The 16,614-nt window shown below is 32.2% G+C and overlaps 2 protein-coding genes across 2 annotated transcripts in view; one reads left to right on the plus strand and one right to left on the minus strand.

Moving 5' to 3' along the window:
* The window catches only part of LOC140431198 (serine/threonine-protein kinase S6KL-like), a 277,715-nt gene that overhangs the window by 85,954 nt on the left and 175,147 nt on the right, over window positions 1-16,614 (minus strand). The window lies entirely within an intron of this gene.
* On the plus strand, window positions 906-2,896 carry LOC140431197 (uncharacterized). The gene is made up of 2 exons (XM_072519121.1): window positions 906-2,502; window positions 2,565-2,896. The coding sequence occupies exons 1-2, from the start codon at window positions 982-984 to the stop codon at window positions 2,811-2,813; spliced, it is 1,770 nt and encodes a 589-aa protein (XP_072375222.1). The 5' UTR covers window positions 906-981; the 3' UTR covers window positions 2,814-2,896.

Raw genomic sequence — 16,614 nt, forward strand, 5'->3', positions numbered from 1 at the left:
ATGGAGCAACACCACATTACCAACTTAATGTCCGGAAGTACCTCGATACAATATTTCCCAATCGGTGGATAGGGAGGCGAGGATCGATTGAATGGCCAGCGCGATCACCTGATCTTACATTATTAGATTTCTTTTTATGGGGATAGGTGAAGAGCCATGTGTAAAAAACTAAACCTTCTGATTTAAATGACTTAAAAGAACGAATAACGCTTGCGATTAGGTTGATCACGCCTGTTATGTTAAATAATGTTAGAAGACAGTTTTATTTGAGATTAGGATGTTGTCAAGACGTTCGCGGTGAACATTTTGAACATCTACTTCATTAATATTCATAGTTCTTTTTCGTGTTCTACATTTTATTACGTTTTGCATTACATTTTAGTTTTTGATTGTATTGTAGCAAATTTCGGTAACCACATGATTTTAATTTATTTTATCTTAATTAATCTTAATAAACTTGAAAGCGACAACATTTTTGAATGGAGAATGAAAAGACCTTTCAAACGATATATCACAAGCCTATACTTCATATTTTAAAAATTGGGGGTTGTACCTGTCATTCTAAGGGGGTTGAAGGTAGGGGTTGTATTTTCACGTTAAAGAATGTCAAGTTATAATTTAAATTTGACGTGTTTCGGGATTTTTTATAAATATGTACAGTAACCTAAATAATGAATTTATTCCATTTGGCTTTTACGCACTGTATATATATATACATATATATATATATATATATATATATATATATATATATATATATATATATATATATATATATATATATATATATATATATTACATGCAGCAACAAAACAACAAAATGTATAGATATAGATGACACATTGCTGCTAATGACATAATCAACATGATACATCAAAAAACCTATAGATCCATAGATCCATCATAAACAATGGATGACAATTTTTAAACTGTCACTGAAATAACTATCAAAATTTATGTTAATTAATATTCTTTTTTATTATGTTTCCCTATACACATTTTTATAACGAAAATGCTTTTGAATGTTCTGATTTTAGTAGCGGATCAGATGATATAATTACCTGCGATCCAGATCCATATGTAAAGTTAACAAATCAGCCTACACATATTGGAGAATCCTCTCGATATCAGTTTAAAAATCAAGCTCAATATACACCAGAAACTGATTCGGAGGAATACCGATGCTGCGATTATAAGAAGAAACAGTTAACGAAGGGAAAATTTGGTTTAGCTTACGTCATAGAAACTCCCAAAAAGAAAATTACCACACCTACTGGTTGGCAAGTGGAGTTTGAGGATACGCCTTCAAAAATAATGCAACATTGTGACAAAATGGAAAGATGGGTCAATTGTCCACCTTTAGGAGATTATTCCTCTCGCGAATGTCCAGACACGTGTGCTGAATATATAAAAGGATCCCTCAAACAAAACAAAAATAGATATGGTGACGATAAATTACTTCAGGGCTATTCTAGAAATAATATTTATAATGACGATGAGTTTTGTACGATATGTGATAGATGTAGGGAGATAGATACAATGTATGATACACCAAAGATGGCATATTATAAGAAATCGAATAAAACTGCTAATAAAATAAGAAAGAGTAACGGACAAATTCCTCAAACATGTATTACTTGTCACAATCTACCTTTAGACAGGCAGCATCAAGATCTCCTAGGCTATAATGTTAGGCCAAATATATATGATGATGCAGATAGTTACCGTGTTAAGGATAATTACACAGATAACAGATATTACAACGAAGCAACATGTTCCAAAAATTTCTGCAATCAGTATAACAGAAGAACTCCAACGAATAAGGTTGTCAACAGTGTTAAGATAGATTTAAGCTGCGCAGATCATCTTAGACGTGGCGATGACTTGGATTACGTACCTAAAAAAGATCAAATAAAACATTCTGTAACCAACAATCAAACTCAGTGTAACAGAAGTTTCGAGAAACAGCAATGTAAGAATGTGTATCAAGGGGGTTGTAAACAACCAAACCATTCTGTAACCAACAATCAAACTCAGTGTGAAAGAAGTATCGAGGAACAGCAATGTAAAAATGGATGTCTAGGGGGTTGTAAACAACCAATAAATATAATTACAATTTGTGATAAAAGAGTTGATAAAGAAAAGGATACAGATACCAAAACTGTCCTGCATTCTGTAGAAACTAACACCTTTGTAGACTTAAGATATCACGACAAAGAAACTGAAAAAGAAGTGAAGCCATTATGTGTCGACAAAGCAGCACAAGGTATGTCTGACAGCAATGTTTTATACAGCAAAGAAAAGTTGGTGAGTTCACCCATAAAGAAATTAAATACGCCAGATGTAAGCACTGGAATCATACCAGAATTAAAAAAGAGATTTAAAGAACAAAATGAACAAGTTGAAAACAGGAAAGAAGAACTGAAACCACATGACATTACAAATCTAATCTACGAAAGATTGGAAGAAGAGTTAGATAGTAGAAAACAAAAAGAAAATCCAGTAAGTAAAAGTTAAACCTAATAATACAACAGAACATTCAGAAGATTACTTTACAATTTTAGCCAACTGAAATAGAACCGAACAAAGACAAAACAGACGAATTTAAAATTCTAAATTATAAAAAGTTGACGAAAAAAGAAATTTTTACTGATGACCTGACACCTTTACAAAAAATTAAACTTGCACTGAAAATACAAAAGCGAGAAATCCTTGAATCAAAATTGGCTCAAAATATGCCAAGAGCACCTGAAAATACAGCTATTTTGGCAGAAGAACGGGTTATTAAAATTGTTGAGCCACTAAACCAGTAAAATAACTTATCACTTATTTCAAATTTGTAAATTGGTAACGATAAGTATCTTGTTTAGATTTGTAACATAATAAAGTTATGTATAATTTTTTTAGTTTGTTTAGTTTAGTAGCAAATTATAAATTTTTTGAAAAAGGCAGTCAAGATTTGATTTCACGTACAAAGTGTCTATGTATCTGTTTATACGTATTTCGCCCTAATGGGGCTCATCAGAACAGCTATTCATAGGCTTTCTCAACGTGAAAAATAAATCTTTTCTGTCTTTAAGAAGCAACACTAAAATGGCTTCGATATGGACGCAATAGCGACATCTGATAATAAATCCGTAAAATAGTTTCGAAACACAATTCAGATTTCTGCCTTAATCTGAGCCTTCTAAAAATTGCAAAGCAAAACAGACGTTGATAAAGATGTTAATAGAGACATGGGGAATCTAAAATTTGCATTCCACGACATGTCTCCTCAACTAAGCAGAAATCCTTAGCGAATTGGTTTCTTGTACTCATACAGAGTAGATCCGAATAAAATGAAAAAGTCAGTCAAGATTTGATTTCACGTACAAAGTGTCTATGATTATGCTATAATTATTAGGATTCTCATTATTGCATATTGGTATTGTAATTTTAATCCTCCACCGGTCAGGTACTATTTAAAATTTATTAAAAAAAAGGACCCCAATGCTTTTTATTATTTCCCAATTACTTCCCAATTATTTCCCCACCACATTTTAAGAGTTCATTGAATATGCTATTGGGGTCTGGAGCTGTCTTGTTTTTTAATTATCCCTAGTTGCTTATTTATATCATAGGATATCCCTAATTGCGTATTTTGTGATTTCCATATTACCATCATTACTTTCTTCTGCTTTTATTTCTGTAGGTATAAAATACTGTCCCATTGTAAAGTTTTTTTATATAAGAAGTGCGTTGCTTTATTTTGTTTAGATTTTAATATTCATTAATAGGATTTTTTCTATTTTTAACGTTTTTACGTTTTTCTACACTTTTCTTCGCGCTATATTTGTATTGGTGGTAGGTGTTATTTTTTTACCGCTATGGTTTATAAGTACATTTTATAAGTATTTCTCCCTATGATTCTTGAAGTTCTCTTGCCATTTCTTTTCTGTCCTACCAGTGACTGGGAGGCCATTGAGTATTGTAGTATTTGCCATTGTAAATATTTTAAGAGAATTAATGTGGGTTGCTGCCAAATCTGGAAAATATTGTGCTTCTTATAGTAATGGCATAGCTGCTGAGACCAGAAAATGTCGAGAAATAATCCTACTCTAAAAAGACCAAAAACCTACTCTAATAGTTCCCATACATGCTCATATACCGGTAAGAAGACTCGAAATCTGACGAGAAATTAACAATGAAAAAACAGCATATATAAAGAAAGTAATCTAGTAACATCTTAGAAACACCGCAAAAATTCCGACATTACATGAAACGAACTATGTACAAAAAATTAATGTTTGAATAACTACATCTTAAATATCTTTCTGTGGGGTTTTTCTAAAAAACAGAAAATCCCTGGTTGTTAATAAAACCAATATTATTTGATTAACATAATAAATACTGATATAAGACGCAAAAAACTTTTCCAATATGTTTTCTAAATTTTCTTGTATATTCAACACGATTTTCTCAGAAACTTTTGCTTTAAATCTAGAAAAAATTCTCTTGATTTTTAAATGATTTGTTTTATAATAAAAACAATGCCACTAGTAGACCTGTTTCGAAAGAATCTAAGAGTGAAAATTGTTGGCACTATATAGTGGAAAGGTGTACCCAGGAAGTGTTTAAGATCAGGCCATGGAATTGGGATATTTATATTATAAAAATGGTTGGCACCTTATCCTTCATGTAATGGCATACTGGACAAGCCATACAGTCTGTAGTCAACATCCCGAGATATGAGCGGGAACACAAAGTGTATCAATACTGATATGTTCAAGAAACATACATGACAGATCATAGGGACCTTCACATTTTACTCTTTGTCAACTTGCCTTGAGTGAAATGACTTTCAACCTCTCTTGTAACTCTTGTTTCTATTAGAGCCTAACTTTCCCAAGAAACAGTCATGAAAATGGCTAATAAATACAACGCCTTCTAGTATAGACGCTCATTAAAGGAACAGGGGTGCTAAGAATCTCCCGATCTGGCTAATTGGCTATGCCAAAGCCATTATACAATAAAAAAAAAATCTCCCGATCAACTAGAAGCACGAATAAATTTTCCAAACAAAGAAAAATAGGTACATGGAATATAACAAGCATATGCAAACCAGGAAAGGTTTACAACACCATAAGCTAAAGTGGCTAAATATAAGTGTAGAATATAATATATAGTACTTATAGTATAAGTATATAGAAAGAAATAGATAAAGCTGTAAAAAACGACTGATCCTGCTCAGAAGTCTTCCAATTCTCAGACAGAATATCAGTGTTATAATAATGATAACCATTTCCCTCGTGAGATTAAGAACTTGGAATTTGTTCTTTTTTTAGTGTGTGTAATGAAATGGATATAGTATTCTTTAGAAAATACCTCATAGTCCTTGATCTTTCTTCTTAAAGTGCCCTCTCCTCAATGGAGGTTGGCTACTACAATTTTAAACTCTTCTTTATCTTCAGCTGTTCTTATTAGCTATTCAAAATTTAGCCCTGTCCATTGTCGGATGTTTCTGAGCCACGATAGTCTTTTCCTTCCTAGGCCTCTCTTTCCCTCGATTTTTCCTTTCACTATAAGTTGGGCATATTGGTACTTATTATTTCTCAGTATGTGGCCTAGGTATGATGTTTTTCTAACTTTTACTGTGTTAAAAAGTTCTCTTTCCTTGCCTATTCTATGCAGCACTTCTTCGTTTGAGGTATGCGATGTCCATGAAATTTTGAGTATTCTCCGGTAGATCCACATTTCAAAGGCCTCCAATTTATTTACGGTTGATGTTTTAAGGGTCCACATTTCAACTGCATATAGAAGAGTCGACCAGACGTAGCATTTTGATAAACGTAGTCGAATTTCGAGTTTTATTCGAGAATCACAGAGCAGTTTTTTTATTTTTTCGAAAGATTTTCTGGCCTGTTCTATTCTCGATCTTATTTCTAGATCAGGATTTAGGCTGCTATCGATCCAACATCCCAGGTACTTAAATCTATTGAACTGTTCTAAAATGTGCCCATTTATTGTGCAAGGTTGAGGTACGTTTTGGTTTTTTCGGATTGACATCACTTTGGTTTTTTTAATGTTTATTTTCATACCAAATTGCTCACAGGTCGATACTGATCTGATACTGTATCTGATACTGTTGATATTTACGCCATTCACATTGACTCCATCCTTGGAATTCTCCAATACTTTTTTAAATAGAAACTCGGAGTAAAGATTAAACAGCAGAGGCGACAGAACACATCCCTGTCTAACTCCCCTCCTAATTTCTACTTCTACCTTGATCTTTAATTTAACTGAAATAAAATCTCGATCAAATCCCATCACCTAATGTCCTGACATTAAAAAAACGTGCTTAATAAGATCAAAGCGATTTGCATAAATGTGGCGAAGGTTAGACAAAACAACGTTTATGTTCTTATTTTGCCTGGCACAGTTGTTCCTAAAAATTATAACTTTTCTCACATGTTTATTAACAAAGTTCTCCAAGTAGCCTTGAAGAGGCTAACTTTCTCCTAAGAAAAATAAAAACCAAAATACAACATACATTTCTACAAACAATATGTCGATGATTGCTTACACTGCATTCCGGATCATGAAATCGATTATACTCTTCAAATGTTCAATAACATTCAATTTACTTACGAACTAAAAAAAAAAACAAGAAAATTACTTTTCTTGGCTTAAGTTTAGGGTATAACAACAATAACCGACTAAGAACAACTACCTAACTGGTTTACAAAAGATGTTTGGTCCAGAAGATAAAATTTTAATACCAACGCACCTATAACCCATAAAAGAAGTGTTGTATTCAGTCTTACTGACAGAGCAATTCCAGAACCAGTTGGGCAATGACACTAGAAATACTTGCCCATTGCACATCCATCCATTTGTTGGTATATTTCGTCGTTATATAAAAAGTATGTTGAGTTTAACGTTAACTCTACAGATGATTGGAATTCTTGCAAGACTTGGAAGAATCTGTCATGAGTCATTTAGATTTTAATATACCATTCTTCTACCGCTATATCGATGACTGTATCTGTGCTATTCTAACAAATAAAATAACCGAAATTTTAGATATTTTCAACAGCTACCATCCAAAACTAAATTTTACTATAAAAATTGAACAAAATAATAAAATAAATTTTCTGGATATCACCTTACATCGCATAAACAGTACAGTAAAAACCATGTAGTTTACAAAAGAAACATGGTCTTCACGATATCTTAACTACAATTCTTATCATCCATTTTCCCATAAGAAGTCTGTAATTATAAGTCTTGCAGATAAATCTATACAATTAACAGATCCAAAATACAGAACAACTGCAATAAAAAAAGCAAAAAATGCCGTTCTAAAGAATGTATATTCCGAACATCTAATGGAAACTATTTTCAAATCAAGACTTAATAAATTTTATAACAACACAAATAACAACAAACCCAACAGTATCAAAACTAATTACACAACTCTTCCATATATAAAAGGTTTATCCGAACAATTAACAAATCTTTTAGCCAAACATAATATAACAGTGGCCCACAAAGGCAACAACCTTTTAAATAAATATTTCACAAAACTAAAAACACAAACTCCAAAACTTAAAAAATCACATGTTGTTTACGAGATACCATGTATTAACTGTGAAGGTGTCTATATCGGTCAAACTAGTCAACTGCTTCAATCCAGAATTCGTTCTCACAAATATGACAAGAACAACGTCACTGCGCTCACAAAACATGAAAGTGAGAAAAAAGCATAAATTTGATTTTGAAAACATCAAAACATTTAAAAACAGAACAAAACAAAAAGAAGAGGAAGATATACGAACCAATAGAAATAAAAAGAAATACCAACGCAATAAATGACAAAAAAGATACACAAAACCTAAATAAAATATATTTTAATCTGATTTAAATAATAATGAATATAACACCATAAAAAGCTCTTAAAGTCATAACATATTTCCACTTTTACCTTTTTCGAAAACATCAATGATACGCTCATATAAAAATGATTATATACTAATGACAGTAAACCATGAGATGTCAGATATCAACTTTTATTTGTCAGTTCATTAATGTTTGTATCCCGTTTTACGTTCTGGTAAGTCATATATATATATTATATATATATATATATATATATATATATATATATATATATATATATATATATATATATATGTATATGTATATATATATATATATATATATATATATATATATACAGTATACTCCCTTTATAACGAACACGGTTATTACGAGGTTTCGCTTATAACGAGATACATTAGATGTCCCGTGAAATTTCTATTGAACTATAACCCTTTATAGCGAGGTAAATTTGCTTATAACGAGAGAAAATAAGATTGCAAAACGTCTTGCCCGGCCGTAGCTATAAATAAATACCCTTTTTAACTGCGGGCCGCCCGCAATAAACTTCTTACAATTTATGATTCTTAGTCGGAAATGTAAAATTTATGATTCACAAGTGTCATTGTATTGGGTTGACCATTCACACCTAATAATATGGGTCCTAATAGACAAGATGTGGAAAGTGTTTTAAAGGTTGTCAGAAACTTTATCCAAGGACAAAACGCAAATGAAGAAGCATAAAACTGTTTCACATCTTTAGAAAATATGATAGATAGAATACTGGACAATTTTAAGCAGTCAAAAATGACAAAATAACTTTATACGCTTTATACATATTTACAGAATACAGATTTTTTGTTTTAACATATATCATTGACAGTAAAAGTAAACAACTCTTTTTTGTTTTAATGCATTTCATTGACAATAAAAGTAAACAACTTTGTTTTAAAAACGCCATTCAAACAATATTTATTAGCATCTTATATTGCTCCGAATGGCTTCACTATAGAAAGTTAATGTTTTAGAAAACTACATATTCATATCCGCTTATAACGAGGTAATTAGTCTGCCATTTCAGTTCTCGATATAGAGGGAGTCTACTGTATATATATATATATATATATATATATATATATATATATATATATATATATATATATACATATTTTACAATAACTGTTTGTCTTTATACATGTACATTTTAGAATCTTGACAAAGGCAAGGGTTTCCTGCCGAAACGTTGATTGCTATGGAAAATAAAATCTATTTCCACATGTAATATATATTTTATTGAACCTAAACCCAAGAAATACTAATTTTATATTAAATATAGTACGGTTCAAGAAACTCAAAACTAATATAAAAATTTTTTTAATATTAGTTTTATTAGTAATAAAAGCTTTTAAAATATAAAAAAAGGGAGTATTACTTATTGCTTGCACTACTAATTGTCAGTTATAAATAAAGAATTTCAATTATTTTATTTTTTTTTTAATTTTATTTCATAAAATACCGGTAATAATCACTCAATACAATGGTATATTTTTCCTTCGAAAGAAACAACTAACAAGTGGTTCGATCCAAGGACTTTAGAATCATAACAACAGAAGATTATACCCTCGCAAATAAGTGCTTGAAACATTTTTATACTCGGGGTAATAATAATGTATCGATGGTAGAATCATTGGTGCCGACATTGTTTTGGTAGCGTCACCAGTGGCGCCTGGCTAGAGGATGGCTAATGTCAAGACGCCGAGTGTTATCGTCTTATTCTTTACAACATGTTTATCAAAAATATTCTTTTGTTAAAGGCATCCGTGAAAAGCACTTACACAGATACGGATTTGCCTCATATCCGTCGTTGTTGATAAGTTTTTACTTAGTCAGTCGATAACATTTTTTAATATAGGTATGTACAAAACAAGTCTTATAATTTAAATGATATCAAATTTTTAAATGTTTTGATTATGTTTAGAGACAGTTAATAGAAACAGTATGTAATATGAATAGATAACAAATATTGACTCAGGGTATTTGTGTTATCTATTGTAATGTAAATACTCCGTCAATAGTCCAGGAAACTCAATGGAAAATGCTAAACTGTTAAATTTGTGCTTCCCTAATTATTTTACTTCAAAATTCATGAAATATTATTTGTCATCATCATCATCATTATCATCATCATCATCTTTGGCTCTACAACCCTGTGTGGGTCTTGACCTGTACAAGAATTAGTCTCCATTCCCCCCTATCTTTCGCCCTGGCTTTCCAATTTCTGACCCCTAGATTGTTCAAGTCATCTTCGACTTTTGTTTTAAATCTAGATCTTGGCCTGTCTCTCTTCCTGGTTCCTACTGGCTCTTGATGTAATATCTGTCTTTGGGGGTCTCCAGTGTCCATTCTTTCAAGGTGTCCTAGCCACCTTAGTCTATTAATTTTAATAGACCGGACGATGTTGCATTTTTCATAGCATTGATACAACTCAAAATTGTAGCGCCTACGCCATATCCCGCTTTCTTGTACTCCTCCGTATATGTGCCCAAGTATTCTTCTTTCAAAGCGGCCTAACAGTTCTTCGTCGCTTTTTACCACAGTCCATGTTTCTGACGCGTATGTCAGGACAGGATTAATAAGAGTTTCATATATTAGTATCTTGGGTTTTCTGTTGATTATGGGTGATGTTTAAGAGTTGCTTTAGTCCAAAGTAAGCTCTGTTCGCCAGGTATATTCTTCTCTTAATTTCTACGCTTACTAGTTTGCTGTTATTTAGTTGTGTTTCAAGATATATAAACTCCGAGACCCCTTCGAATGTGTGTGCTTCTGTCACCAGATCTTGTGGTGCCGCTATTTGTGTGCTGTTCATGACCTTCATGTATTTGGTTTTGGATACGTTGACCTGCAGTCCCATTGTCTTTGCGGCTTTTTCTAATGTTTCAAAAGCCTGTATCAGGTCTCTTTTTGTCCGTGTTACTATGTCAATGTCATCTGCGTAGGTCAATATCTGTACACTTTGATTGATGATCATTTCTCTATGGCTCCTTCTAGCGCGATGTTAAACAATGGGCACGATAGACTGTCTCCCTGGCGTAATCCAGTATGTGTTTGAAAAGACCTTGACACTCTGTTTTGTACCTTGACTTTGCACCCAACTTTCGAAAGAGTTGCCTTTACCAATCTTAATAGATGCGACGGAATATCTAGTTCTGCCATGGCATTTTAAAGTGCGCTTCTGCTACACTTTCATAAGCGCTTTTAAAATCTATGAAGAGGTGGTGGGTACCGATTCCATATTCATATGTCTTTTCTGAGGTTTGTCTGAGAAGGAAAATCTGATCAATTGTTGACCTTTATTTTCGGAATCCACATTGGTATTTGCCTATTTTTTCCTCAGTATATACTAGTAAACGATCATAAAGTATATAAGCCAGTACTTTGTAAGCCGTTTTTAAGAGGGTAACGCCTCGATAGTTGTCACATATTAGTGGATCCCCTTTCTTGTGAATAGGTATTATGATACCTACATTCCAACTGTCTGGGAGTTTTCCCTCTCTCCAAATAGATACAACAAGTTTTATTATGTATTTTTTAGTGCGTTTGCGCGCTACTTACATACTTAAACAGCTCAGGGGGTATACCATTTTCTCCAGGGGATTTGTTGTTTTTTAACCTTTATATTGCCTTGGCAACTTCTTCTGTTGGTATATTATTTTTCTCCCTCTCATCGTCTACGTCTCCACTGTGGTCATTTATGTCAGTCACTTCTCGGTTGCCTATATTTAATTTCTCAGCAAAATTCTCCGCCCATCTCTCCACTATTTGATCCGGCTCATTGATAATTTCGGCTTCCTTACTTTTTATTAATTTGTAGTAGATTTTTAGTACAATAATATTTTGAAATAAAATTTGTAGAGGACAGAAATCTGTATTGAAACAGATGTTAAAATTGTTCTACGAATTAAGCACATTCCAAAATTTTGCAAAAATAGAATACATTTGCCAGACTATTGTTGTAAAAGTTAGGCCGCACGTGGCGCAGAATGTGTATAACGGGTTGCGTTTTTTCAGTCAATAATTTTATTTTATGATTTAGTGTTTAATAATTATTAAAGTTAGTGAAATGTATTCAGCTAAGGAAAAAATCAGCAATAATGTTTTATTCAGGCAATAGTGCAAGCACTGTCAGATCTTTATTTAGCGTTTCTATTAGACCAATTTCAGGTTATATAACAATTGAAAGGAGTTTTAAAAAGTTTGAAAATACTGGGACCGTGATGCCTAGTAACTCTACATTTTTATTATTTAAAGAATAAAAACAATTTTTGATAATTTTTAAACATAAAACTATAATCATGAATGTGTTGCTTGTGTGAGTCCATTTCAAAAGGTAAAAGAAATAATAAATTAGACTTACTCACAATCAATTTAATTTAACTAATCAGACGACCGGTTTCGCTTTCTACAATATGCAAAGCATCTTCAGGTCACGATACAAAGTTAAATAAATGATGCCGATACTCTATTAATTGATGGTTGAAAGAACATGGTTCAAACTATCTTGTATTGTTGATTGGAGAACTCAAGTCAACTATTGTAATTGTTTAACAGTAAACGGGGAAGTTCTTGAGGAGACAGATTTTATCCAATGAAGTAGAGATAGGTAAATGTAATTGTTTGTTTGATGAAAGTAATGTTCTATACCATTAAGTTCTTTAAGGTTATTTATATTTATTCTGGAGATATATTTATGAAATGTGTGTTATTTATTGAGATTTTTGTTTTGTTTTGGAAGGTGACAGTTGTGAGACAATAAAATCTGTCTCCTCAAGAACTTCCCCGTTTACTGTTAAACAATTACAATAGTTGACTTGAGTTCTCCAATCAACAATACAAGATAGTTTGAACCATGTTCTTTCAACCATCAATTAATAGAGTACCGGCATCATTTATTTAACTTTGTATCGTGACCTGAAGATGCTTTGCATATTGTAGAAAGCGAAACCGGTCGTCTGATAAGTTAAATTAAATTGATTGTGAGTAAGTCTAATTTATTATTTCTTTTACCTTTATAAAACTATAACAAATGTTCAAACAATCCGCCATTTTGTACTAAGCAGTATCCTAATCGATTGTAAAATTCTCGTCTAACATTATCCAGAACGTGAGGCGTTATTTTTGTGAACTCTTCATTAATTCGCCTTTTAAATGCTTCAATAGTTTTTAAGAAATTCCTTAACCTTCCGACTATTGTGCTCAGAGCACCCATCCATTTAAAATCTAATTTCTTTTTCATTTGCCCTTACATTTACAAATATGGGTAAAATCTCTTCTTGTAGCAAGTCCAAAAACTTTTCAGAATTTAAATTATCCTCAGGCTATATTGGTCACCAAATCCTATAATTTTGAACATTTGGTTCATTTGTTAAGCTGTTTGTTCTTGTAAGCTGAAACTGACTGCCAGAAAAAATTTTCGACCTTTTTTTAACCAGACTGGGCTATATGTTTTTTTAATTAATTTTTAATTAGAATCAAATTTTCTTAATAACGATTGTGCCAAATATTATGTTATGCAGACGACGCCGAATCATTCCAATAATTACCGAATCATTCCGATAACAATAAAAGTGCGCTTTTTACGAGATATGCGGGAATTCTTGCGGAACAAAGTGTGCCAGTACAATCCCGTCCCGCGGGACAACATGCGGGACATAGTGGGGGCGGGATGTCCCGCGTGGATCTCTATATACTGCACGTTTTAAATATATGCCTTTCTTCGTTTTTGTCGTATTTAGTCCCCAAATTTTTCCAGTTCCATCGTTAATCTCCTCTGATAATCTTCGTTTATCTTATTTACAATATTTTAGTAGTTAATTGATTTTTTTATTAATGCATACTTTTGAACGCTTAAATGTTCTTGAAATGATCCTATAATAGCGGAAAGAGGTTTTGTAAATAAAAAATGAATTCACAGTTACCAAGTCAACAAACCCACTTTGATGATTTTAGAGTCTGAAAAAGTTTCACGCAAATTAATAATTTAATTTTTAATAATGAACTGAATGTAAGTACGAAAATATTTGTCTAATTTGTCTAGATTAGTACTCGGCTACTCTTAAACGGTACTCTTAACGTCTTCTAGTTAGCTGAAGAGATACCGTTAAACAAATTTATTTTGCGGCTAAATATAGAACATCGACAGTTTGCATATTTTATAGCCAGTTATTTATTATGACGACAGAAATCAAATCGATCGTTTTTTTTTATCGAAAGTTCTTCATTTCCTCTATCTTAAGAGGATCAATTTACAAGAATTCACAAACGGTCATTTCAGTTGGCCCAACTATTAAAATCACAGTTGTATGTTTATACTGCATGTTTTTGTTGGTTTTTAAGTTAATTGACATGGAATGTTCTTCTTCTTCTAGTGCCGTCTCCACTAACGAAGGTTGGCTCTAACCATTGCATGGAATCTTCAATAAAATGCAATAGAAAAAAAATCAAATGTTTTATAAGCTCTGTTAATATATGCAACAATATCAAAAATGCAACAAATTACGTTTCCTTTCGTAGATGAATCCAATGATGAATCCAACATATACAAGTCTCATGGTATACCTATGTGTGGTTTGAAAATGGGCACAGAAAACATTAAAAATTAAAAAATTTGTTTAAAAAGTTTTTGTGAATTATATATTTATTGAAGATGAAATAGTAAATGTGTATTTTTCAATAGTGATGTTGTTATTAAAATTATTTGACTTACAAAACTGTCATATATCACACTAACTTAACAGTGACATTAGAATAAAAAACTCTATTAATACTAAATTTCAACACTTTCCCTTATTAAAAGGTTTTTCGCATCTACATCGGTCCCATCGTTGAAAGAAGGATCTGAAATCTTCTTTTTGTTAGAGGTTTGGTCATTACATCTGCAACTTGTTGTTTAGTGAAAATTTGTCGTATGTTTAACTTGCCTTCTGCAACTTTTCCCTTATAAAAATGTTTTATTTCAATGTGTTTCGTTCTACGATGACATTGAAAATTTTCTCCTAACTTAATTCTTGCTGTATTATTAATTTCCAAATCTGGTACTTGCTTAAAATTAATTACAGATTTAAAATGTCTTGTAATCCACAACATTTCTATTGTAGCTTCATTTGCAGCAACAATTTCTACTTCCGTAGTGGATTTGGCAACCATACTTTGTCTCTGACTAATTCAGAAAACTATTCCCCAGCATATATCATTACAGCTCCAGTGATTGATCTTTTTGTAGCAGTACAACCTCCAAAATCACTATGAGTTGATGTGACACCTCTTTTCAGTCTTACTATATCTTCATCTGAACGATTTTCTAAAATTCTGAATGCAGTTCGGGTCTGGAACAAACCATTAAATAGATAAGTGCACCCACTGCTTCTTTATAAGGAAACGTGTGTTGGGTGTCTTTCCCTGATTTAACATCACTATTGAAAGTCTTCTCTATTGGTGTTACGACTAGTGCCCCACTTGTTTTATATCATAGTTTTTGTAAAAATTTATTGAATCTTGCATACCAGCAGCGCGGTGATTGTTTTAAGCCATACAGACTTCTGATCAATTTTCAAACTATGTCTTGACTCTGACTGTAACCATTTGGTTGTTTCATGAAGATTTTCTCTTTTAACTCTCCGTAAAGAAATGCAGTCGAAACAACAACTGTTGCAAAAACATGTTTTCATTTGTTGCAATGCTCAAAATTGATCTTACAGTGGAAAGTCTAGCCATTGGACTGGATGTTTCAAATCAATGGCTTCTCGTTGGTAAAAGCCTTTCTTTTATTAAGTCTGATCTTTCTTTTCTGTTTGAAGCTTCTTCGCCAGTCTCAGGTATTTTGATAAAATAAAGAGCTTTAGCTACGAATATATAATTATGGCTGAGATGTGAAGACTTTTTAATTTGACCACGATTTCTTAGATTATATCTTCCTACTTATTCTGTGACTTCATCTTCATTTACAGATTCTTCATCATCATCTTCTTCACTATTCGTGAGATTCTTTCATCATCGATTTCATTTTGTTCTAATTGAGAACTAGCTATATCATCATTGTCATTTTTAGAATTTTCTGGGATATATAGAGAAGTATTATCTTGTAGAGGCAATTGAACTCGATCCTGACAATCAGTTAGTTTTTCCAAAAATTTAACATCTCTTGACAAAATTACCTTATTCTCTTCCTTAGCCTTTAATTGTCTTTTTATACATTTTCTTTCTTGTTTGCACTGAAACCTGTGCATAACAGGTCGTAGCTATAATTCTTAGGTGATTTATTCTAGGTTTCTTAGATATCTATAGCTCATGTGAACTTTTCCCTTTCACCGTTAACTTTACTGTTCGATTCAGGACATAAATTGCTGTACCAACTAGCTATGCCCATAAAGATTTATGAAACTGTACTTCAGAATTAGAGTACCTATATGTTCGGGCCATTTCAACAATGGTACGATTTTCTCGTTCACTAAAACCATTTTGCTCAGGTTTGTACGGAGCGGTTATTCTTTGAGTGATTCCGTGTGCTCTTAAAATCATTCTGACATCTTCATTGTCGAATTCTCCACCATTATCACTAAGTAGTTCCTTCATATTATGTCTTTGAGTTTTAGCATGGGCGATCAGATTATTCAAAACAATTTTGGCATTTTTACAGGAATTTAAAAAAAAAATACAATGTCCTACGAACCTCAGAACACGATTTAGCACTATTTTTTA

Source organism: Diabrotica undecimpunctata, unplaced genomic scaffold (genome assembly GCF_040954645.1).
Source record: "Diabrotica undecimpunctata isolate CICGRU unplaced genomic scaffold, icDiaUnde3 ctg00000593.1, whole genome shotgun sequence".
Lineage (NCBI taxonomy): Eukaryota > Metazoa > Arthropoda > Insecta > Coleoptera > Chrysomelidae > Diabrotica > Diabrotica undecimpunctata.

Coding starts and splice junctions, on each gene's coding strand:
- LOC140431197 (XM_072519121.1), top strand. CDS start 982: ATGTTTCCCTATACACATTTTTATAACGAAAATGCTTTTGAATGTTCT. Junction 2,503..2,564: donor GAAAACAAAAAGAAAATCCA/GTAAGTAAAAGT, acceptor TTACAATTTTAG/CCAACTGAAATAGAACCGAA.